This window comes from Pholcus phalangioides, unplaced genomic scaffold, assembly GCF_987345545.1.
Source record: "Pholcus phalangioides strain wild (caught in Gottingen) unplaced genomic scaffold, Ppha-v1.0 ptg000017l_1, whole genome shotgun sequence".
Taxonomy (NCBI): domain Eukaryota; kingdom Metazoa; phylum Arthropoda; class Arachnida; order Araneae; family Pholcidae; genus Pholcus; species Pholcus phalangioides.
Window position 1 is genome coordinate 28447075 of NW_028301610.1, and position 27102 is coordinate 28474176.

The window sequence follows — 27102 nt, forward strand, 5'->3', positions numbered from 1 at the left end:
GCGATACAGTGTATGGGGTCTAGGATATTTCCTTTTCAGAAAAGAATTGAAGATCTTGTAGTTTAAAGGTCAAGGAGCAAAGAACAAGTTATAACCTAAAAAAGCCTCAAAGTCACGGTGGGGTAATATTTCGCAATAGAAACTGACTGATTTAGCGTTATTAGGTTTCCAAATTCCAAGATGCTGACCTACCTTTTGTAGGGGTAGAGCCATTTCTTGAAAAAGATAAATTATCAAAATTCCTATCATCAGTTTGGCCTTTGTTTTAATGGAATATTTCGTCCAAAAAAACGTATTCAAGACAACCCTTAAGTGTTAACGAATCTATTTTAAGATTTTTACCTGTGTGGTAGTACGGGAAAGTCTTTGGCAAAAGACACACCATCACAGTTTATGACTGTTCCATTGTCTTCGTCAGTAGAGCAAAGGCACTGCAGATCGGGAAGATTTCTGTACAGTTTGTCACATGGTATCGAGAATGGATCTTCATCTATTGAAACTGCGACGGCTGCTCTCGTGGCGAAGCAAATTAAGAATGTGAGTAAACATTCGAAGAAACATGGCGGATGATTTTTACGTCGGACCATTCTAAAATATCTGCAAAACACATTAGTATAAGAATATTATTAAAAAAGACAAGTACGGTATGTTCTATAAAAAAAAAATACATTACATAATATTAACTTTTTCCACGGCAAGGTAGAAATCTCCTTAAACCACCTTGAAATTGTCATATCTTTTTTAATGAAGTAAGAGACTTTCTTCCGATTTTCAGCAGGTTTAAACTAAGAGGTATAAGGTAAAAGTGTTTCATTGAGAAATAAAATTTACAAAATATCAGAGCTTGTCAATACTAAAATTAAGAAGCTTTTAAGGAAGCGAGATATCTCGTCAATGCCACTGAGACGGTTAAACGTTCTAGACGTAGCTCGTACTCTGCGGCTATCAAATTTTGTATTTCAAATATGAGCTCTTTTTTCTGATGAAGACTCACCACGGTATGACGTAAAATATTCAACAGATGCATACACTCATTCATTATGATATCACGTTCACTTCTGGTTTAAATTTATAGATGGCAGCACATGCTACATGCGCGTATCGCACACCCTATGTCCAAAAGAGGTATCTGTTCCAAATTTTCACCAAAATATCGTAATTTTACGTCTTCGGTATTTCAGTGAATACTGCATCTGAAAATATGGAATTTCTTTATCGAATTTTGGCAACGGAATTTACATGCCACTAATTGAAGTTTTAGCGCGCAGGATCTGCATAAAAAATTAAGTTTTTACGTATTCAACTTTTCAAAAATTACTGCATTTTACGTAGCTGCAAGTGATTTGAAAACATTTTACAACTGGAATTATTCGAAGATGATGTCACTCTCCGCTGTTCTTACGAAGGTTTGTTTCAACAGCTGGATGATGCGGAGAGTGACAACACCTTCGGATAAGTCGCCATCTAGTGGCAGTGTTAGTAATTGTGAGTTTTGGCCCGAGTTAGGTCCGATTGTTTATTCACGGTCCCGTTCAGCGCAAACAAGCTCTAAGGAAAGAGGTGTGCTGTCTTTGTAGCGTAGTGGTCTAGCGCGCTCACCCAGCAAGTGAGTGAACGTGGGTTCGATTCCCCGCAGAGGCAGTTCCATTTTCCTCCCCGAATTCATCTTCGCATCAGCCAGCAGTTGAAACCTTCGTAACTGAAATTACTTTCTAAAATCGATTTATACAAATACAAAGGCCACAACAGGCAAATTTCCCAACGAGTTGGCTGGTAAAAGATGCCCATAACAAATAGGGATTTCAGATATAATCAAAATACAGCATAATATAGAAGCATAAAATAATTATGCATAATAATAATAATAATCATATTAATCATTATTGGAGTCTGTACAATACAGATTTCTCAAACAGTTGTTTTTCAAAAAGTTCGGTGTTATAATCATGATATTCTTACTGGTACGTTTTTGCGTTCGTTATTTTATGTTGGTAGTCTAAGTCAAGCATCTTCAACCCGTTGCTCGCGAGCACCACGGTGCTCCCTAAAGTACCCAGAGTGCTCGATGCTCGTGTACAATTTCATGCTCGCGAGCACTTGATCAACGTTCCAGTTAAACACTTTCGATCAATTGCATTCAAGGATTGAAATTATCACCTTTTCATGCATTCATATGTAAAACTTGCCGCAAGGTTGCTCTTCTTTTGATGATGGATACAGGTAGCGCTCGCGACTGGAAAAAGGTTGAAGATCTCTGGTCTAAGTGATCGTAGAGATTTTTTATTGTTATCATTTTTCCATAAGTTCTTTCATAATAATATTGATTTGTATGCAAATTTTGCAGGAAATTAATATTAATGTTCCAACAGGGCCGTCTTAAGAGCATCACGGGCCCCCGGGCCAAGTGACTTCGCTGAAGCCTTACAAGGCAAATTCTCGAAAATTTCAATCAGATCTCATTTTTGTGATGGCCCCTCTTATCTTGAGACCTTCGGGCCGTGCCCGGGTTGGCCCTTACGATGGCATTGTGTTCCAATGTATCGAACGAGATTTTATTATTTGCAATTAAGAGGTGCAGAACAAATTTATTTGTAATTATGATCCTATTTATCGATTCAGTCATCTATATAATTGTCAAACAGGTCATCTGCATATTTTTTATTCCCCTTTGAAGAGTTTTAGAAATCACCTTTATAAGCTATAGGATTTTTGTGTTTGTATTCTCAATTTTATGTATTTTACTAGCTATAATACCCGGCGCTGCCCGGGTTTTCTTTCCTAACCCACATGAATTTATGCAAATAAATATCAAAAGAGACAATATGGAGACATTCATTTTCATACTTGAGAAGATATAAATGAAATCAATGATATTGCTCGAATATCCAACTCAAAAGTATAGGTTTGGCTCTAATTACTTCGTATTTAATCTCCTGGGCTTCGTATATCTCTAAGCGAACTGAATATTTCAAAAATCGAGAATTCAATACAATTTTTAAAATTATTGATGGGGCGGAAAATCCCACTAATTTCCGCATTTCTACAGTAAACTCGACAATTTTAGCACTGATTTCTATGAGGATCACCCTTTTCCTGACTCTCAAAGCGATGCTGATGATGATTATGACGTCTATTCAAAAAGCCTCATTCCTGAGAGTATATTGAAAATGTGGCAAACCATTATAAAGGCATAAACTATTATACATATACTAACAGGATTAAAGAAGTGACAAACCGTTGTAAAGGCATATACACGTCTGAAACGCATTGCTAGGGAACCACGGTAACCAGAGTAAACGTTCGGAAAGTGATTGTTGAGGCCCAAAAACCATTGTTGCCGGACAGTTTTTTGCCCGTTTGGGGCATTTGCCCTGGACTGATGAAATTTTAAAGTAGCCTATCGTTCAAGTCGGGTCCCATTTGGTATATATGCAAAATTTGGCGACGATCGATCTAAAATTGTAGATTTGTATAGAGAACATACACACACAGACAGAAAATCAATTTTATATATATAGATAGGATTTTTGTGTTTGTATTCTCAATTTTATGTATTTTATGTTCGATTTTATGTATTTCACATTCAATTTCATATTTGGTTTTTATTTTATTTTATTTTTTCATTTTACCATCAACTTAATTCGTCGATAAATTTTTTTTTAGTCTACCTGTGCGTACGCTCCTGTGTATTTTTTTTTCGTGTACTTTATGCATTTTTAAGCTTTATTTTGATAATATTATTTTTTTTATGCAATGTTTTAATATTAAACTATAACTGGATATTTTCTGTTGTTAGATGATGAATAAATAAATACATAAAATAAATAATTTCTACAGAGATATCCACTAAACAAGAAAATTCGGAGACAGCCCCTTTATATAAGAATATTTTATTACATTTATTTCCAATAATCGCAACATGATTCGGGATATCGAAGCATGCATTTCCGTCATCGATAAATAGCCATAAAATGACCAAATGTGAATACTATTTCCCTGAAAACCCTTGAATTATCCCTGATTTACTGAAAATAAAAAAAAGTTAGGCATTACATTATATATATTGTTACTTTTTTGTTATATTACACGTTAAAAAAAAAAAATAAACGTGAGAGTATTTTAGTGTGGTACACACTGGGGCGTGACAAACTCAAGTGGAAAAAAAACTTAATGGTTGACCCACTTGGTATGGTTTCCTTTTATTGCTTAAAACCATTATTTTAGTTTCGTTAATGGTCATTTTAGAACTTTCTCCAGACTCAACATCATTTTGTTTTGTTTACCGAATCGGAAAAAGAAAGGATTTTAGTACATATTATAACACACGCGTGTAGTCTTTTCTCAAATAAGAATGATACCGTTCCTTTTTCTTTTTGCGTAAGACCAGCTTCCAGTGGTCAGTTTGTATTTGTTTTGTGTTTGTTTCCTTTATATACAACCGGACATTATGTAAGTCCTTTGTGAAGCATCTGTAGAAGGTGAAAAGCGTGTTTTTGGAAGTTAAACGCGTGCTATTTTTCTTTTTCGTTCCTATCAATTATTTAACGTGATGGTTGTTCAAGTGCCAGACAAAGAGGACAATGGTCATTTATGAAATGTTTGTTAGATAATAGACTACATTGCTTGGATTCATGACCTTACAGACGTTAAAGAAACAACAACAACAAAGCCATGTTTGATCGTGGTTCCGGCGAGCGACACGTAAAATGGTGAGTTATGGAAGTTATGCAAAAAGAACTTGGCTTACGGAAATGAAAACGGCTGAGGGCTCAGCGAGTATGGGGCTCAACAAAAGTTATCGAACTTAATGATCTGTTTGGAAAACAGGAAGCATTGTAACATTGGGTGGAATCACATATAATGTTAGTTTATTGTTATTTTTTTCACTTTTGATTGTCTAAGAACTGTAATTTGTGGTTTTTTTCTCTCGTATATTGTTGAAAATTGTAGTTCCGGTTTCAATTTTATTTGCGATATTTTTTGCTTTCGTATTACATATTGATTGAATTGTTGTTATAAATGCTTCAAAAATTGCATTATTATTATCTTTCCGAGAATTGCATGAGAACGGCCTTGATGACTTCGAAATATCCGTCGATTAAGCAGTTTGCTTGAGGGTTGAATGAAGCTCATGGTCGTGTCACATATACATGCAATTGTTTCGTATAAGATCAAAAATTTCGGAATCACGAAAATGTGTTACAAATGTTTCGCCTTCAAGAACATTTCTACATAAATGCGAACCATGTTTGGCCATTTTTTGGACAGTTTGGTAAAAAGAATGCATTTTTTTTACTGTTTTTATCGTTTTGTTCAAAACCCTTGCGTCTTAAAATGTCCTAATACATGGAAACTAATATTTATATAAAAATAAAAGGTAATGTAAAATTTTAAACGGTGATAATATCTGTATGTTGGAGGCATCGTCATCTTAAGTGCATCATGAACCCCCGTTTTAAGTGGTTTTTCTGAGGCCCTACTTGGTAAATTCTAGAAAATTTCAACCGGATTGTGAGGGCCCCGGGCAGTCCCTGGGGTTGCGCATGCGTTGAGCGGCACTAGTTGGAGGTAAAGGCACTATGTTCATTTTATTTTCAATATTGGAATAACGCTATTAATTTTCTGTACTTCAAAATAAAAGTTATTTTGGTTGTCTAAGAACTGTAATATTTGCGGTATTTTTTTCTCGTATAATGTTGGAAATTGCAGTTGGTTTTTATTTTATTTGTGACATTGCTTTAATACGATATATTTATTGAATTGTCGTTATAAATGGTTCAAAAAAGTACATTATTATCTTCTCAAGAACTACGGGAATCGGCCTTGATGATTTCGAAACACAGTGATACCTCGGTTTTCGTCAATAATCCGTTCGAAACGATCGGCGAAATCCGAAACCGACGAAAACCGAGGCAATTACTTCCATATGAATCAATGTAAATCCAATTAATTCGTTCTACACCCTCAAAAATAATGCAAAAAACACATTTTGTAGAAAATAAAAAAATATAGTGTTTTTAATACTAAAAATAATAATAAGTTATTATTTTTAATATTTTAAAATGAATTTAAAAGACTAATTTAAAGAATAAATGAAAATTTAGCATGGAATTTACTATTTTATACCTTTCTCAAGACTCTTCTAGGCGTATGGAAGACGGCGAGAGAGAGGTGCAGATATTCTTGTTTGGAAGGTAGAATTCCCCTCCATAAGGACCAGGTATCAAGGCACTTCCTGGGGCACTGTCCGAGTTCACTTCAATTAGGACAAAAACTTTTTCGGCCCCGGACTTGTCCGAACTCGCATCTGCGCCGTGTCTAGTAACACTGTGCATGCCAGTGCACCTTTCGAATTTTTCGAACCAGCCTCTGCTGGCCTTAAAATCAATGAGTACAGTAGCACTCGTCCTAGGCATTTTCTTGATGAGATCGGCATACAACAGTTTAGCCTTTTCAGATATGAATCGGTACATGCGGGAATGTGCGTGTACGTGTAGTGAAACCTGACGTGAAGTTTTTTTGTTTCTCTGTAATGCTTGTTATGTGTAGTGCTGCCATCTGCCACAGTTTTTCTAACTATGAGTGAAGTGTTATGATTGAATGATTTATCGTTGTAGGACTGTTGCTCTCTGTGGCGAGACTTTTTAACGGGAGATCGGCTCGCATTTGCGCCTTGAAGTTGGGAACCACAGAAAACCAACTTCAGCCGCCGACCACCACTGTGGGGTTCGAAACCGGATCCTCGCATCGCGAGTCCGTCACTATAACCACTCGACCACCACAGCGGCCATATACAGTTGTCTTGTTATAAGATGGAAATGTTTTTTTTTAAGTAAAAAATGTGTGTTAAAAATACATTTTCACATGAAGAACATCTACACATTAATGTGAACTAAGGTGTTGGCGATGTTTCGGACAGTGCGGTAAAAAAATCCGGTATTCACTGTGGTTTTTGTCGTACTATCCAAAACCTCCACCTCAATACCAGGCATGAAAAATAAGTTGTAAATGTGATATTTACATCAAAATAATACCGTATTCCCACGCATTAGCCGGCATGCCGGAAAACAGCGAGGGATACCACCAGCATGCCGGGAAATTCGAGTCGCAAATTCCGAAAAATTCTTTATATATGGTCTTTAAGAATCGATTGAATATTGGCCGATTTGAGCCTCCTCTGTTCTTAGCATTTGAGCATCTTTTCTGTTTTACGAACTACATTGGAGATATTTTGAATTTCAGGTTTGCTTTTGCTACATAAATCTTAATTTATTGTAAATTTTGGATATCAAGCACATATTAGTTCTCGTAGATTAGATGAGTTAAATAGAAAAATTAGTGGACTGCGAAGTATTTTTGTATTCTTCGTTCATGTGTTTAAGATTCGAAAAAGCAGACCAAAAAAAATTGAAAAATTGCAGTGCAAATGATACTGTGCACATGATATATACAGAGTGCATAGGTAACAGGGTGAATGGTATTTTACTGGCGAACCGTTGATTCTAGAGACATGCTTCCAATTATAAATATATCCAAATAACGTGCAATACTCGGATATGCCATTTATGTTGCAAGGGGCTCTCTCTCTCTCTCTCTGTATAGTTATTAAAATAAAAATGTTAACTTTTTATATGGACATCCTGTGCTCAAAAACCCAATTACAAAGTTGCTGCCCTGTCTCTCCTGATGCCAACAAAAAAAATCCACGTTTCCAAGTGAAATATTCACTAAGATATTTTAATTCCAAAAACGGAGAAAAGTTGGGAAAAAAAAACAAGTAGTCAACCCTTTGACACATCGGATTTGGCCTGCGACTGCAAAATGCATGGTCGAAAATAAAATGTGATTCATCTCCTTGGCTCAATCAAGGACACTCTGGCACCTTTGTGTCCTATTTCCCACCAAGTATTTGTAAGACAAAATATATTACAGTAGAATCAATTACAGCGCACATTCCCGCATGTACCGATTCGTTGGGAGTTCCGCGGGAGGGGGGGGGGGGTTGTGTGGACGGGGTGCATGTGTGGTGTAGCAGTAGTAGGTAGGGCCTCCAAAAAATGGCTCGGGGATCCATGATGTTCTTAAGTCAGCCAACTCGTTGGGCAATTTGCCTGTTGTGGCGATGTATTTGTATTGTATCGTAATCTCGACTATCCGGCTCGCGACTATCTGGCCTAGTCTCTTGGTGCCATGAAGGCGCCAAATCATTGGAGCTGTCGCCAAACTTCGCTAACGTTGTTGCCGATTTGGCGATATTTACAGAGCAATGAGTTAATTTTCATTTTTTTTATATAAGATAATGACTATTTACAGGCGAAAAACTACATAATAAATGCTAAATAAGAACTACTTACATAATATTCGTAACAGTATATGTATTATTGGAGTTCCTTTTTTTCTGTAATAAATCTTACAGAACAGTACAGTGAATAACAAACATTTACATTATGTATACATTTATGTATAAAGTACTGACCAAGAGGTCACAAAGTATGAATAGGAGTGGTTTTTGATGTGAAAAATGTGTTATTATAGTGTGGTGGAGATAGGAAGTAAGCCTTTATAGAACTCCGGCCTATCCGGATTTGCTGTTATCCGACCCGCCTCTCAGCCACATTAGGCCAGATAGTACAGATTCTACCGTATTTCCAATGCATTGTACTACATTTTAAAAGTTTTCCCAAACTTCTTTTGAAACACCCTGTATGTTTTCTTATACCTGAAATGTAACGAAACGTGAACGCTTTTTTATAAGCATTTTTAGAAGAGAAAAAAAATGGATAAATTTTTATTTCTCCTTAAAAAAATGCATTCGTAATATATTTAAAGTACGGTTAAGCAACGAAATTTTCAATTGCGGTAAAATTGACCCCTCGGTAGTTTCTAGGTATAAAAGGACTTTTTAAAATCAACGGAATGATTTAAAATTTTTGTTTTTGCTCCAAAAGATTTCTTTGAAGAATCAAAAAAATTCACGTAGGAAAATTTTTAAATTTTCAAAAATATATTTGCGGATCAAATTTGATCAAAGTTTGACGAAAATTGACACGTTTTCAAGACAAATAAAATTTAATTGGTCGAATGGTCGGCGCGTTTCGGCTCTACAATGGAGAGCCGTCATCAGGACCTCGTGGTCAGAATTCACACAAATGAGTCGTGGAGGGGTGATGTTTATGTCTGGTCGTCCGGAGAGTTCGCCTTTGTATTTGCTGCGTCCGAGTGGTCTCCGGACGACCAGACATAAACATCACCCCTCCACGACTCATTTGTGTGAATTCTGACCACGAGGTCCTGATGACGGCTCTCCATTGTAGAGCCGAAACGCGCCGACCATTCGACCAATTAAATTTTATTTGTCTTGAAAACGTGTCAATTTTTGTATAAATGTGGAAATGTTCCCTTTTGAAAATAAGCTCCACAGCTGAGGAAAGAGTCAAGCAATATCTCTCTGTTAAAACCCTTTACAGGTCTCTGGGATGATAGTTTCCCCACCATTGAAAATTAAAGTAATTATTGATATTTATTATTTTTTTCTTGTAAAGTTGGGAATGTTGTTCATAGATGGAAGAATCTCATTGATATATGAGATACATTTCTCGCCTATGATGAAAGTTTTTTCATGAAAGTGGGAAGTATATACCCCACTGGCTCGCTCGTTACTGGTAAGAAGCTGGATGTCATTGTTCTGTGAAGTTGGTGTTCAAATTTTCCTTATTAAAAAAGCATGTAACACCAATTCGATGTATAATTTGATATTAACAATTTCTTACTTATGAATTTTTTTGTTGTTTTTGAATTATTAAATGTGTAAGCCTTATAAATAGCGCTTTTTATTTTGTTCAAATGTTATGGTAAAGATGTTATAGGCAGTAATTTCCTTTGTCATTGCACGCATAGATTCTAGCTCTTCTCTTTCTCGAAAGGCATCTGCCTGCAAGTAATAGGAAAATTAAATTCAAACAGAAAACGAGTAAATTTATAACCCTTAACCATTAGAAACGCATAAGTCAATTTACAGTTTCGTTCAATTTTAGCAAACGAATTTTGGAAACGTCCTGGTTACGTACCTTTACGTGGAGTTTTTAAGAAGGGAAATAATCCTTATGGGTGGCCTGTGATCGAAAATAAATTACGTCTTTCAGATGTAGGATCACATATACTAATTCGTATTGATAAATACAAGCGATGTGCATTCTGCAGCACAAAGGATAATCAAAAAAGGAGCAATATAATAAGAAATGTGGTGTGACTTTATGTAAAGTTAGTTTTGATCATTTTTACAGCTCCCAAGTCCGATATTCATTAATTCTTTGCGCATTTAATTTTGGGTATTAGGTTTTTTTTTATGTTCCATACCAAAGAATAAAGTAATTTCATACATCACTTCGATTTCAAATAAAATTTCGTTCCATTCACTTGATTTTTCCATATGGATACAAAGTGGGAAATTATCATCCCATCGCTCACTTGATGTAACATGATGCGCTAAACGGGCGCGGTGGGATAATAATTTCTTACCGCATACTTTCCATAATAACAATGATATTCATAAAATTTCTATAGTAACATGGTCTTATGTATCTTCTGACATATAACGAGCCAAAAAAGAACTGAAATATGTGCCTTAGTCTTTCACCCTATAAGGGGTTAAGCTAAATTCAGTAAAAGATCTCAGAATATCGAGAAAAAAACTAGTCACCGATACTTTCAGTAACAAATCGGACGAAAAGACTCGTGTTTGCTTGGAACTAAATAAAGATTGATTAAGTTTAGCCTTTTCACTGTCGAAATTAATCAACCCAAAATTTCTATTATCATTAACCGCAATGTTATGAAGCGCGTGTAGAGGGCGGTGGCGCGCACGTTCCTTTAATCCTTTATTCAAAGCCAAACAAAGGAAAAGCCACTTTCCAAATATGGCGGAGCGGAGCGTGGCTTTCTCGCGCGCTCGCGCGAATTGCCCACGTGCTCTTTCTAGTTAATAATCCAACAAACCTTTTGTTAAGCATTTTTTTTTAAACAAATCTATCTTGCAATTAAGAGCATTCAAGGTCGGTTCATACTTTCTTAAATAAGATAAAGCTGGGAGATCGTTTCACTTTGTGAAAAGATGGCGGACAAACAACGGCCAATGAATAATATATAATTATAATTTTCTTTTTATAATTCATAGTTTAGTTCTTTGCGCAAATCTATTTCAACGCCAAGGTTTTCCATTCAGTTACTTGTCAGGTGGTAATTAACGTGAATTTTTACGCAATTGTCCGAACAAAAACCCATCAAACGAAAAAGCCTTCAATTAGACTTTTTCTGACATTACCAATTTCGTAACAATACAATTGAAATTTCATAATGTGACAGTAAAAAAAAGTTCCAAATACAATTACGTAAACATTAATGTTTTCTTATAAGTTTCAGAGTTGCAATATTTAAAATAGTTGCCTTTAACGTGGAGTTTATCCCTAGGCAGGGATTACACTATAAACGTTTTATAAAAGTCAGTGGTGTATTTACGAGGGGGCTCGGCGGGCTATAGCCCAGGGCGGCAAGTTCAGAAGGGTAGCAAGTTTGAGGGATGCGTGGCCAAGAAAATTAGTAGAATGGAAGAAGGGCAGCAAAATTTGTATAACTCTCAACAGATCCGCCTCTGTCCAGACAGCAAGAGACAAGGTCAGTGAAAGACAAATTCTCAACAAAAGAGTTACCTAGAGAGTTTGTAAGCACGTGAGTAAGCAAAAGAGTGATTAGCAAGCATGTGAATGACGAAACGAGCCTACAGAGAAATGATACTACGAAATCACCGAATGACCCACAGAGCAAGGGACCAGGTCCGAGAGTGACCTAGAGCGTAACTAATCTGGACATTACTAAGAACGATACAGCAATGCTGCACCAAAAAGTTAAAAAAAAAAACCTGCTTTAAAAGCGGGATATATGGTCACGAACAATTTGCACGCTAAACAATGGTGTGCGGCTTTCTTCTGAAATAAAAATCAGGTTTATCTCGACGTCCCCTAGACCGGAATCATGTCAGGTTCCTGCCAGTGTCGTCTTTAGGGGCAGCAGGTAAGCTCGAACCGTCCCTTGGGTTGAAGACCACTTATCTATAGTCACAAAACTCAGACTTGAAAGGGTAAACGACAGCAAAACCATAAATCCGCGTCAGATCTCGGCGTCTCCCTAGGCTGGAAACCCGTTAGCTCCCCGTCAGGGTCACCTTTAGGGGCAGCAGGTAAGCTTGAACCGCCCCTTGAGTTGAAGACCACTAATCTATAGTCACAAAATCAGACTAGAAAGGGTAAAGGACAGCAAAACCATATAAATCCGCGTCAGATCTCGGCGAGCCGCTAGACTGGGAGCCTGTTAGCTCCCCGACAGGGTCACCTTTAGGAGCGGCAGGTAAGCTCGAACCACCCCTTGGGTTGAAGACCACTTATCTACAGTCCCAAAATCAGACTAGAAAGGGCAAACCATATAAATCCGCGTCAGATCACCGACAATTTTCTACCCAGAATTCCCATCCAGAAACAGAGACATTCACACCACATCGCTTCAACACTATTCAAAGACATTTATTTTGTCGGTTGTGTTTATGTCTTGCTGTTAACAATCACAGACCGACATTCGCACGTGATTTGCGTTGCGTTTATGGACTCGAAAAGAATCCTTTACGCATTTGCAGTTCAACTAATGATGCATAATTCGGTTGCCGCCGCTGAGAGGCATTCCGGACAAGACAGACAAAGAACTAGGTCGGTCATTGTATAGTTCACATGGAATTCTTTTTGTCAAAAACAAACACGTGCGCGCGCATATCGTTCGTTCTACTACCGACCAGGAAAGAAATGCGTCGCACGCGTCGTTCGAAATAAAAATGTAATATTTTTAGCTTTTTTCTTTCCCCTCCCCCCCTTTTCTTTTGTTTACGCTTTTCGTGTGAAACTTAGAAATAATAATGAAGCTTAGGAATGCTACATTTCCCTTACAATGGGAATTAACTACTCGCCAAGTTCCTGAAATGATATTGATTATTATACAGTTAAGCTCGGTAGAAGGAAGTTTGGAAATAGGGCTTAATGATGATGGAGGATGTGATTCCAAATTTTTGGAGACTCGGATAGAGAATTGTTGTTTCAGAAATACTGTGTAATTATGACAGAATTGTTGTCATTTACTTTTTTTTTACCAGAGGCGGATTCATAGCTTTGCCGCATTTCTTCCATTCTAGCCTAATTTTTTTGACCGCTCATTCGTCAAATTTGCCTCCTTGGGCTAGAACCCGCTCAGGCTCAGTTGTTGCTAGTTACTTTATTCGTCACTTGCATGCTAGTGGCCAGTTTTTCGTAGTTGACTGATCTGGTCTCTCGCTTTCTTGGTGACTGTTATGCTCACCGACTCGCTAAGTCACTATTTACTATTTTGGTTTCACCCATGCTCACAAACACTCTCTAGGTCACTCTTTTGGTCGCTCATTATCTAGGTCACTCTTTTGGTCGCTCATTATCTAGGTCACTCTTTTGGTCGCTCATTATCTAGGTCACTCTTTTGGTCGCTCATTATCTAGGTCACTCTTTTGGTCGCTCATTATCTAGGTCACTCTTTCGCTCACTTCTATGCATTTTTCGGTCCCTCCCATGCTTAAACGAATATAGATTTGTTGTGTTTTCTTTAACACTTTGTTAGCCGAAGGGATAACACATGGGTATTTATTTTGATGAGTATTTATTATTACGTTAGACTTAGATAGATTGCATACATATATATAGGAGGAATTTATAAAGCGGAAAGAGCAGAACATTTAGACATCTTGTCTACTTGATGTCCGAGGTGGAACTCCCAGAATATTGAGTTTTCATTGCACGCGTGGCAAGGCTTTTAGCATCGAACTGATCAGTCTTGTCATTCCAGGGGATAATCTTTTGTGTCTGTAATAAGAAGCCTATTCTCGAATTGGGCCATGGAAGTGTTCGGACTCGCTGCCCAAGAAAGGTTTGGGCTGAAAGAACTCCAGCCCGGACAATTTTTTTTTTCTTTTGGTTTTTCACACTGCGGGTTGTGAAAAAGCAAGCCTCTCCCTTTAGGGAGGTCCGTTAAAAATCTGATCAGGGAGCCGCAAAGATTCTAGCCCTGCTATGCTGCAGTATGTGGGGCTATGCTCGGACCCACAGTGAAAACTTATTTGGGAGGAAAATAACGTGCCCGTAAAGGCTGAACTTCTACTGGACAATGCTCAATAAAATGAGCAGAGAGACCGCGTGCTTTCCAAAACATTTAAAAAAAATAGAGAAGTTCAGTTGACAGATTTTTAAATTCTCCTCCAGCAAAAAGACAGGGGCCAGCTTCTAATGAAGACTCATCTTCTGATAAAGATTCAGATTCTGATGAAGACTCAGCTTCTGATGAAGATTCAGATTCTGATGAAGACTCAGCTTCTGATGAAGATTCAGATTCTGATGAAGACTCAGCTTCTGATGAAGATTCAGCTTCTGATGAAGACTCAGCTTCTGATGAAGACTCAGCTTCTGATGAAGATTCAGATTCTGATGAACGTTTAACGAGTCACCCCGCTTACTAAGTCATATTTTTGCTCTCCCAAGAGTGACTCATTAACTAGGTTTGACTGTAAATTAATTTTCTATAAATGTTCAATGAAAGTTGACAATTTTTAGAGCCGATTACACACAGCGGCTTATCGTTGTGATGGTCTTTTTACAAACCACTACGCATTACGACTTGGCACAGCATAATTTGCTAGTTGAAATTTAATTTACGATATTCTAAATTTTCCAAGAGAAATCTACAAAAAAATTGATTTCTGATGACTCAGGAGTTTGCTCTGAATATAAATGAGATTGGTAAACGCGGAACAATGTCGACAATGGGGATTGTTTTCCCATGTTCAAAACTTCCGGTCTAGACATACTTGGCCTTTAGATGCACAAAAAAATGCCTATCATCGTATTATTACGTTTTCTTTCCTTTTCTGTTTTTATTACGATTCTTCGTTTTTCGAATGTGGTTTTCAACGTTTGGGTCAAAACCTGACCAGACTGACCGCTATTCAGAGAGAACAATACCTTCTTATTCCTCTCTCTTTATTCACTGTTACACTACACGTAAGAACGTCGATGATTATACGTTTGTCTCTGTTTCATTTCTAACAGCTACGAGATTCCCTTTGCAAATCCTTATACGGAAATTTTTATCCATTCTAATCAGATTGTTCGTATTAGAGACCAAATCGAAATTTTTTTGTTGGATTAATATTTACAGTGTGTGGCATTTTTCCCAAGCAACGAAAGAATCACGAGTAATTCTATTAAACACGTGGTTATTTGATAAGGTTTTCGTGGCTGTCATCAAGTGGAAGAGGGATTCTTGGGGTACAGAGTCAATTTTCTTGATGTTTCCTCCCCCCCCCCAAAACTAATCGATAACATCATCAGGAGGTGTCTAAGTCGAATTACTGAACACTGAATCAGGGCCGTCTTAAGAGCATCATGGGCCCCCGGGCCGAGTGATATTTCTGAGGCCCTACCTGAAAAATCTTGAAAATTTCAACCAAGTCTTATTAATTTGAGGCCCTTTTTCTCTTGAGGCCCCCCGGGCCCATGCCTTAAGACGGCACTGCACTGAATTAGAACATTTGTTGATAGTTACATCAGCTGTAGCTGACTTCCTGATGCAGTGTGTATTTATGATTTTTTTTTTTGACTTGGAAGATGTTGCTTAGGCACTGATTGGTCGTTGTAGGCTGGTGTTTTATGCACAGCGTATATGCGACAAGTGCTGTGGCCCCGGACCCCGCGTTTTGGGAGGCCCCCGCACTTACAGTAATAATAATAATTCCTTTCATAAATTGTGGAAAATTCGGCATTTTCATCTAGAAAGAAATAATCCTGAAATTTTCTGAACTTTCATCGTTTTTGGAATTCTGAATTTTCAACAATGTCTGGAATTATTTATTTTGAATTTTCATCAATTTTGGAAGTATATATGTTATTTGCATTTATTCTGAATTGTCATGAAAGTTGGAATTATTTCTTGCATTTATTCTGAATTTTAATGGACGCTGAAGATATATTTTTTGCGCTTATTCTGAATATCCTTGGTTGCTGGAATTATTTCTTGCATTTATTTCGATTTTTGATGGACGCTGATATCTATTTCTTGCATTTATTCTCACTTTTCATGATTTTCATTTTATGAATTTTCGATTCCCCTCTCCCACAGAATATATAAAACTCGGGGCTAAGGGGGCCCCGAAATCATCAAGAGACCTCTGCCGCGCTCCCGCTATCATTTTCGCGCCGGTCAAGACACGGGACCTGGCTTCATGAACATCATCTGTGATTCTTTTGTGAAAAACCATAAATATATGACGTGATCGTTAGAGTAGGTCAGTCCACCAGCTGTAGAAGATTTATTGTTAGCTGCAAGTTGTTGCTGTTACAAGTATAAAACTTTTCAACAGCTGACTGAGACTGACTTCTTAACGATAGCTGCGTGATTCTTCGAGAAAGACTTGCAGATGTAGCTCATAAAACATCAATCCACAACAATCAATTATTGCCTAAGCAACATCTACCACGTCGAAAAAGCTATAAATACTCGCTGCATACGTTAGGAAGTCCGTCAGAGGTGTTGTAGCTAGCAACAAATCTTTCAATTCAATACTCAGCAAAGCAACTTATATTACTTCAATAAACACACAGTAATCAACTAGTACAATCTTATTCGAAGGTACATTTTCAAAAACCAACACTCAGCCACGCTCTTAAAAAAAACACACACACAAAGTAATTATATTTCACATTAGCATGTTAATTAGACATCAATCAACGTTTTTACATGTTATTTTCCACACAGTGTAACTTTTACCACTTACAATGGGGCATGAACAAAACGCCATTCAATACCCGTTGCTTTTTTTTAATCCGGCAATTATTCATTAATGAATATACGCTAATAATCAGAAAGAAAGGTCAACCTTAACAATTTAAATTATTATCATAACTTCCCAAAACAAAAAATTAATTTCGGACAAAATAAAGGAAAACCTATAGAAATGAACCGGAAGAGCGAGTTTGCTTTTGATTCCACGGTCCACCTGTTATATCTGACCAATGGACAAAAGCTATTTAAAAGTCAAAACAGAGGACAAGGGAAAAAGAAAGGGCTATTTGTGTTTTCTTATACGTGATGTGATTTCTAGTCGATGGACATTTGCCTTCAAGCACTGACCTTTTCTACGCTTATATAAAGAAGAAGAAACACGTTCCCCCCCCCCCAGACGCCATCTTGATTTTTCCTAAAAGATTTATTTAGGGAATTATATAAACATAACTAACCTCACGGGTTCATCTTAAAATGTGAGTTTTGCCATCTAGTTATAGCTTATTATCAGCAGACTGTGTGAGTGAAACGATTGCGAGATATTCTTAATTAGGTTCCACGCCATAGAAAAGTTATGATTATCTTTATTAGATATGTTATATTATTATAAAATATGCAAGGTTATACGTGTGTATGATTCGAGATTAATGAGAAATAAACTGACGAAAGAAAGTCTCACACCTTGGCCTTTATTTTTATCAGCTTGAAAAAAGCTCCATAGAAAGCGGGCGCCATCTTGATAAGAAACACGTGGTAATCTTTGGCGTCGTGCTCTGCGGGACTGTGCTTTGAGCGACCCGTGTTCAGAATACAGAAATCTTGTCTTGAGATTTGTGTATGAGACTCGAGATTTGCTTTCTTTACGCATTGTTTACCCCCCACACCCTTTATCAAAAAGCAGAATATTTACAGTTCAACTCGTAATTTAGTTTTGAATACCAGAATGTAATTGAAGACTCCGCTTGCAGACAGCACGATCTCTTGGCACATTAAAGTGCCACGCGATACACCGTTGGAAATTACTTTTTTCCTTGGTAGCTCAGAGCACGTAACCGTAATCTTTATTGCTAAAGTATGTACTTAGAGAAAAAGGTAAATTATGATTCCTTTACATAAAGACGTGGAAGTTATGTTTTTTGATGTTTTAGTGAATTTATAAATGCCATGTTAGCTATTATAATTATTTTTTCGGATTTTTCGAGACTCTTACTGTTTCTATTGTTTGCGTGACTTACACTTTGAGGCATTTGAGCAACGAACTGTGAAGCCTGTTGTTGTTCCACATCGTTTGATTTTCGGACGAGCTAATTGCACATTCAGCTCTGAAAGCGATATTATGCAAATCGGCGCATTAAACTGTATCTAAAAGCGGCAATTTTTTTTTTTTTTCATTGTTGTTTCCTTGTGCTCAGCAAAGCGGTGACAAGAAATTGATAAAAGAAATGGAAAAAAAAAGCAGTAAAAGCGATTTTATTTTTTTTGTTTCAAACATGGCGTTCTGTCTTTACATGGATTATAAAAGAATTACAGGTTATCCAGATTGTTGGATGGTGGACGTAGCAAATACAATGAATTGGCTGTCAAGCAGTTGTTGTTCGAAACCTCTCTTCGGCATTTTAGCCTATAACTAGAACGAACGCGTGACGTTCTGACATGTCTATATTGAGTGTGTCAGGCAAATTTCCTTCTCATGGAAACGTCAGTGTTTAGATATTAATCTCTGAAGTTAGGGAAACTTCAGTAAGAATGATTTATTCTCTCTTCCTTTTATCCTATCCATAAAGCTAGGCGATGAAACGAGAATCCAATCTGCGTCTAATCAATCGTTTAATATTCACAGCTCACCATTTCCAGGTTCGACAGATCTTAATCAGAACCCTGGATAATTTGCGGATGAATTCCAGAAGCTTGGCTTATCTGGACTGAATGTCCAATTTCAATTATTTATTACGATTTATGTTATTCTAAAACCTTGCTTATAACAACCGTGGTGTGACCAGAGACAAAAGTGCAAATGCTCAGCTATCATCGATAGTCAACGGTTACGATTATAAATTCCTATATTGCTTGACACGAATCCCAGGATTCTAGCCCCACAAGCGATTTTCATTCATAATTATTCTTATAAAACGGGCCACTTGAAGCGTTTCTAACCACTCGTGGGCCACTAGAGTAATTACTTTCAACTGTTCACTGTCAACAGCGAAATTGGATGTTGCAAGATTTCCAATTGAATATCACTATGAAAATTTTAAATAATAATAAGGGCCAGCGGAGTCTTAACGAGAGGGTCAACAGCATCTGATCCTACGGCCTCAAGTTAAAGAGGGCCTCTTGATAATTTAAGAATTTTTTAATGAAATTTTTTGTTTCTTTTTTTCTTTAATTTGAATTGTAATAATTCCATTTACCATTAAAAGTCAGTTTTTAAAAAAGAAGTAAGAGGTTGAGAAAAGGCCACTAAAATGTCCAGGGAGCCTCTGAACTGGTCCGTCTTTAAGATCACCATTTTTCGGTGAAAACGTCTATAATTAAATTTTGATGTACAGATAATCCAGGATTGTAGATCTGTCACTTTAATATTCATATTTTTCTCCAACTGATATTAATCAAGTATAATAATATTAGGTTTTGAGGGCCAAATCAAATGTCTTCAAGGACCACATGTTGAACATGAACTGCACAAAACTCTGTCTATCGCCACTAGGGTAATTCACCACCTTTCGGTATGGAGTTTAAGTTGACTGACGGAGCTGTAATGCGTATAAAATCTCTTGAGATTTTCTTTACTTGTACGATGCCCCTCCCCCACCCCCTATGATTGATTACAGAGCAGGAGCCATCTATGTTCCTACAGGGGCGTTATCATCTTGCTGGTCCGGGAAGCACCGTTTCAGCCTTGTATTAGTGGACTTTGATATGTGATATGATGCCCTTAACAATGTCACTTCGTTTCTTTCTTCAACCAAAAATCAATTCGAAAATTTCATCCCGGTTTTCAGCCACAGTAATTCGCCATAATAAATTTCTTCCATCATTCAAATGCTATTTTATTTTTGATAATTCGATCACACAACCATGAAGCTAATAATTCCAATTTCCACCGACCAAAGCCAATTCCATACAGAAGACCAAAACTATTGACAACGTGATAAGGAAAAAATAACCATGTTAAAAAGCTAGTCTTTTCATGAACAATTAGTAAATGACACAAAATCAACGCCCTCCATTCCATGAGGCTTTTCGGATCACGTGATATCCCCATCTTTCTTTGAGATAACATACAAACCGTATCCAAGGTAACCAATATGGCGACTTCCTGCACGACTCATGAAAGAAAGAAATCCGGATTGAAGAAACGTAGAAACAGTGCCGTCTTAACGCAGGGGCCTCAAGAGAAGAGGGGCCTCAGAAAAATGAGAAGCAGTTGAATTTTTCGAATGTTTGCTAGGTAGGGCCTCTGAAAAATCACTTGACCCGGGGGCCCATGATGCTCTTAAGACGGCCCTGCGTAGAAATGAATCTTTTTTTTTCATTTTTGATGGGCGCTAGATATTCCGGAAATTTTTTTGAGTTCAAGCTATCGATCTGCTTGTTTTTACTTCAAAAAAAAAGCTTATAATTAAAGAGCTGCGGAATTTCTCCAATGTACTTCATGGACCCATAATTAATTTTAAAACATCCTAAACTATACGAATCGATACAGTTGGAAATTAAAAAACAGTGCGCATACATTAATTTCATTTTTGTGCTTAAGAAGATATAAATAAAAAGTTGAAATCAGTATTATTGCATGGATATCCAACTGAAAAGTATGTTCGGCTAATTATTTTATATTTAATTTTCTGGGCTTCGCATTTCTAAGGAGCTCAATATTTCGAAAATCGAGGATTTAATTCATTTTTTTAAAATTATTGATGTGACGGGAAACCCCACTAAATTTCCGCATTTCTACAGTAAAATCGGCAATTTTAACATTGATTTCTATGGGGATTATGCTGTACTTGTCCCTCAAAGTGATGCTGATGATGATTATGACGTCTATTTAAAAAGCTCCATTGCCTTACCATATTTTCATTTCAAAAAAAAAAAAATTGAATGATATTTGAAGGGGCAAATGACGTCACAAGCAACAAATGCCAACAACTATGGCGTCAAAACTGAAGCTAAAAAGTACTGAAGTGAAGGAAACAACTCTGACGCTCCCCTCATTCTGACCACGTTTCCCGTTGGGAAAGAACGGCTTTGTTTTCCAAACTTGATGACGTCACCCACAAGTGCCGAAACTATGTCGGTGTTTTCTAAATGGTTATTTGTCCTTACCGCACGTTGCCAATATTTTTGGTCTTCTATAGTTTCGGGCAGCGGTTCTCGACCCTTTTTGCTTCGCGGAGCCCTTTTTAGAAAAAAGATCCTATGGCGGAGCTCTGTAGGTAATTTTTTTTAATTATTCATCAAAGTTAATGATTTATTTTCACTATTTAAAAATATTTATACTTATTATTATCTTTTTCAATTTTACTTTCTTTTTTATTTATTTTGGGCGGCCGCGAAGCCCCTGAAGAGTCCACAAAGAGCCCTAAGGGCTCCGCGGAGTACCGGTTGAGAACCGCTGGTTTCGGGCAAATTTATTCATTTTGATTAATTCCGAACAGTAAAAATCATCTTTATAAAATTAAGAACCTCTTTACAATATCATTGTTTGGTAATATATTCAAATCGGAATAACATCAACAATATAAAAAAAATCTCGCAGATAATAAATTCCCAGAACTACAATAACTCATCGAATCGATTTAAATACAATTCAAACAATCATTGTTATATCCAGAGACAAAAAAAGCGTATCTGATATTATTCACCGATGCGTATATATAAAGAGTATATACTAGATATACACACACACACACTTCTGTCATCGTTCAATAATTGCTCCGGATCACCCGCTTGACAATCGATCACGCTTGCGTTAATATAACACAGGAATTATTATTCAGAATCAATCAGTCAACAAAAGGAAAAGATGAGAAGGATATCTATTTTTCGATCGATCAGATCAATTCAATGATTGGACTCGTTTTTCAGCCACAAGAGAATCAAATCACCTGGTCAGTATGGAATAGACAAAACCCGTGGGAGAGTGATGCCCTAACACGATAGCACAAAAAAAACATCCAACAAGAAAACCACTTGAAAGTGCTTCGGGTGGAACTGGAATACGATCAAAAAAGGGACTGTTTTCTCTCTGTTTTTTAAACCTCTTCAACATTTAAGACGTTAACAAAGACGTTGTTGAAGTCCTTCTTCCATCAACTGATTCTAGAAATAAAAACAGAATCTTCCCACCCATTATAATTACCTCAGCTTTATTTCCCACAGAGAACAATTGATGAACTAAGCAAACGTGTCAAAAAAGAACAAACGGACGAAAAGCCTCGTCCAACGCCTATGTTTTTTTAGGTCCGTATGTATCGAGGACATACATTTTTATACAGTATATATATATAAAAAGGCTTCTTGTTGTGTGTGTGTGTGTGCTGTTTTTTTCCCCAACAAGCATTTCAGATCAGCGATTACTTATAATACTTACCTATACAACCCTGATCTTTTGTTTCATTTTATCATTGAGCAAACAATAATTAATGTGGTAGCATTGTGTATTCGGCAGTTCACGGCCAGATAGGACCCGTGTGGTTCAAATACATTCTCTTTTTATGGGTGGGTGTGTTCATTGAAACTAGGTTAAACGTTGGGCAAGGAGCATTGAGTTATGCCTAATGGGTTACTTACTTACTGGCGATTAGATATAAGCGAGTCTCTTCATGCTTCTTTTTCAATAAGGATATTTGCCCACGCCCTATCGGTATTTTAAAATTCGAGATTTTTCTTGAATTCGTCAAATCGAATAAGCACACTTCATATACAGTAAAACTCGTTTATAACGACATCGAAGATTCCACAAAATTTTGCCGTCGTGATCAAGACCTTTTTTGACGAAAAACTATAATCAGAGGAAATCAAATACTCTTTGCAAGAAGTTTTCATTTCATTACGATTAGGGTGACCAATACGATCGAGAAAAATACGGGAAACTGGATTAATTAATACATGTTGCCGAATGTCGATGAAATTACAAAATATTGCTTATGAAGAGTAAAATATTGCTTACCCTTTTGAAGAGTAAAACAAATGATACAGCAAATCTACTAAAATGTGTTACATGGAAGAAAAATAAATTAGTCCGGATCACCAAATATTGACGTTATAGTGGAAGTGTTGCAACAATTGAAGTCGTTATAACCGAGGTTGGCTGTATCGCAGGAAGCTAAATCCGACATTCTATTATTTAGGTGCATTTTTACCCCGATTTCTGCGATTTCTTGAGAAAAATGCCTTGTTCTTGAACTAAGCACGTTCACCTGCCAATATTTATAGCTGTAATCAATTTCGACATTCTTGGAAGAGAGTTTGTTTACTTGACTTTATGCAAAGAAACAAAAATTACATACACAGTGAAACCCATATATAACGATACTCTGCAGACCAAGGCAAAATATCGTTGTAAAGAGGTTATCGTTGTATCGAGTGGTAGCACTATCATCAGTCGCCACCAGATTTGCGCTGTTGTTGGCATCTCTTCTGAATTAGCGTTGATGGTATCACTATGAAATACATTTACAAGCATTTATTCGCAACGAATTGATTTTTGATTGATACATTGATTTTTTGACTCGCGGAGCCCTTTTTTAGTCTATGATTTCTATGGCGGAGCCCCGTAGGCGCCCTTTCTTAAATTTTTTCATAAAATTCAGTGATTTATTTTATGATCCTGGAGCGGCCACGGAGCTCCTAAGAAGTGCACAAGGAGCACAGGTTGACAACCGCTTCATTAGATTATAGGCAATTCCAACCAAGATTTGAAAAAATATCGTTGTAGAGAGATTTATCGTAATATCAAGTATTGTTGTAGCGAGGTTTCACTGAATATATACCCTGCTTTAACACAAGAAACTAATTTTCCTTAGTTGGACCACATGATTATATCAAGTGTAATAAATATCGGCATATACAGTATTTTAGAGTAATACAAAATTTTTCATAATTATGTAGTAAAACCTGCAATTTTGATTGCAATGTTTTGCAAAAGACTGATTCTTTTCGGGAACATTGATTCCAATCAACCAATATTTAAGCATTTGTACGCAACATCGCACCCCGACTTAAGAACTTATTGTCAGTCTCATAACTTCAGGGTATTACTGTGTTAATGTATGTAAATATACGAGTGACTATAGTGTTCATCTGAACAAACTGTTCTTTTTATAGCCGTATACGTAATAAAACCGTCTTTGTTTCCTTTATATATATAACGGTACTATCACTGCACTAGTTTTCCGCCGACGAAATTGCCACTTTTATATATGCTACTATGCATTTCAAGAACAACAAGGAAGTCTTCGGTTATGATTCGTGGCGATACGACCAACCTCTGGTGTCAGTATCATAAAGAGAGGTAAAAAAAAAAATCAAATAAAATTGCACTTCCTGAAGGTAGCAAGAGTTGAAAACGTGAGAGTTGAGACACATATTACTGTATATATAGATAGAGAGAGAGGTGGTCGGAATACATATATACATACATATCCAACGTATTTCCAATGCCGCGAATTGCGGCTTTGTACAAGAGTAAAGACCTTATCTTACCTACAGATCTCACTTAGTCTAGAGACCGTACTAGTTCACTGTTGTGGAACAAATTGCTAGTGGCAAAGAAACAGAAGGATAAAAAAAATGGACTAACGGAATAGCTAAGACTTTATTCTTTTTCTCTCTCAAAGCTTCGATAATAACTTCACCAGCTGACACGCGACTTGCCGTTCCTTCCTGTTATTTGTGGAGTTCCAGCCAGTAGTACTGTACAGTGGAACCGCGTTTATACGTCGCTCGGTTATACGACTTTCAAATTTATACGACGTTCGGCTTCGGTCGCAATTGGTTGCTGTATATTTTAATGTTAAAATCGTTCATTTATTCGACGTAAAACCTCAATTATTCGATGTTTTCTACTCGAACTCCATATTTTTTGAAAAAAGAAAACGTCATTTATATATCCATCATTGCATACAATTTTAGTATGCATAGAAAACGCGTTGTGCTGCAACAGTTCTTCCATATTGTCACCGCAAAAGCCATAAATTTTAGGGCTATTGATGTATACGAAAATAGCCCGTGAGCTGGCTGATGGACATTTAGCGTGGGCACTTAAGTGACTTTGTTTATTGCTTGTTTTTGAGAATATGCAGAAGCAGCAAGTCCAAAAGAAACGGGTTTTAATTGTTTTGACGGTCATATGCCATTTCAGATTTCCCTCCCCCAATGTTTTCAGCGTTATCCCTAGAGGGTAAGAAAGTTCACACACACTGTAAGCACTTGGAGGGTACAGGTTTGCCGATAAGAGACATACAGTACACACACAGTAAGTTCGTTCGATCATTTCCTGTATAATTTTCTTTTGTTGTGGTGCTTTGCTTGCTGGCGATGTCAAATCCGTCGTTCGTAACGTCGAGAAAACAAAAAGCGCTTTCTCTAGAAAAAACTGGAAATTTTGTAAGAATTCGACAAGAATTTCAAATTAATGACGAGAAGTTGATCTTGTGACAAAGTTGAATATCCCTGCCTCAACTTTGAAAACAATTATAAAGCAGAGAAACAAACCCAAAAACCAAGCTGCTGGTTACAAATCATCTACTACTAAAAAAAATGAGTCCAATATGGGAAATTTTCCCAAGTCGAGAAGATTTTATTGCAATTTTTTTACTCAATGTCGCGTCCCAAAGGTAATGTGTGCGTGTGTTCCGCTAAATTTTAGTTCTTTAAATGATTTGAATTGCAATTCAATTTTTTTCCCTCAAGTATGATTAAAATGATATTTTTTTATAACACAATTGGAGTTGCAATTAAACACATTGATTTTTATAATACTTTGTATATTGTCTGTGAGGGAAGAAGTCATTGTTTTAAGAAAAAGTCTAAGTTATTCGACTTACACATTTAGGGTGGATTCACATCTACAGACACTTACCGTGTCGTGTCAGACACGCAATCATTCTTCAACATAAAAATGTCTGTCTGCGCCTGCGCAGCAACGACACGATAGATATGAATACGTTCATTGGTTTAACGATAAAGAATCTTTGCCGTGTCTGACCCGACACGGTGTGTGTCTGTAGACGTGAATCCACCCTTATACGACGTTTGGACTCGGCCACTTGAACGTCGTATAAACGAAGTGCCACTGTATGTCAAATACACCAGAAGATTTCCCCAGATTTTCATACACGACGGAAACAATTACTTCTTAGGGCACGCAAATCTTTTCGCTCATGGAATTAGCCGCACCATTGGTAATCGTCACTGACGGAAACTCAGCTAATGAAGGATCATGAAGGCAAGAAGAAAAGGGTCAGGATCATCTCGGACTTTTTGATGGTTCAGTGACCCGTTATGATGATGATTCGGATCATTTCGGAATTTTCAATTTGTTTTGGTTCTTTAATTATTAACGTCAGATCCGGAAGAAAATTATGTAATGTTCGAGAGTCTTTCTTCCTGGGTACCGGCCTCTAATCTTCTCACACGTTTTCGTTTTACAAGAATGAACTTGACTTAAAGAGCTTTACACGCTTCTCGGTTAATCATCCAGCAGTGGACTTCTAACCTTATCTCGGAGGAATAGGGTGTGTAGAAGTTTAGTGATGGAAAATCAACAAAGGATGATTTGACTTTTACAAGAATGGAATCAATTCGGGTTAAGGCAGTGGAAATCTCAGAACTCTAGTGATTAGTTTTGCATGTATGTTTACTTTAGATGCTTCGTATTTCTTAGCTTCAAGTACACTGAATCTTGCATGTTTTTCAAGATTATTTCAGTTGATGTTTGTTGATGGTTCGGCCCTTGTGGAATGCAGATACTGTTGTATGGAACATTTTTTGTCAGATTTTACGTGTCTTTAAGGTTAATGATTTGGTCAAAAATAGAAGAAATTTGAGGGTTCTTGATTTGTCATCCAAAACCATTTCTGTATTAGTGATTATTAGAGCCCAGATGTTCAGACAAAATGCTATAAATGCTTCTTTTTGCTTATTTTTGAATTCTTTTTTTTTTGTAAAATCGTCTTTTTTGAATTTTTCTTGCCGTAAATGTCT

The 27102-nt window shown here is 36.9% G+C and overlaps 1 protein-coding gene across 1 annotated transcript in view; it reads right to left on the minus strand.

The window, feature by feature from the left end:
* LOC149072711 (uncharacterized) overlaps positions 1-27102 on the minus strand; it is a 62748-nt gene that overhangs the window by 10470 nt on the left and 25176 nt on the right. The window contains exon 2 of the mRNA XM_089246258.1: positions 343-597. Coding sequence (XP_089102384.1) covers positions 343-587 — 245 coding nt within the window. The 5' untranslated portion in view covers positions 588-597. The remainder of the gene's footprint in view (positions 1-342; positions 598-27102) is intronic.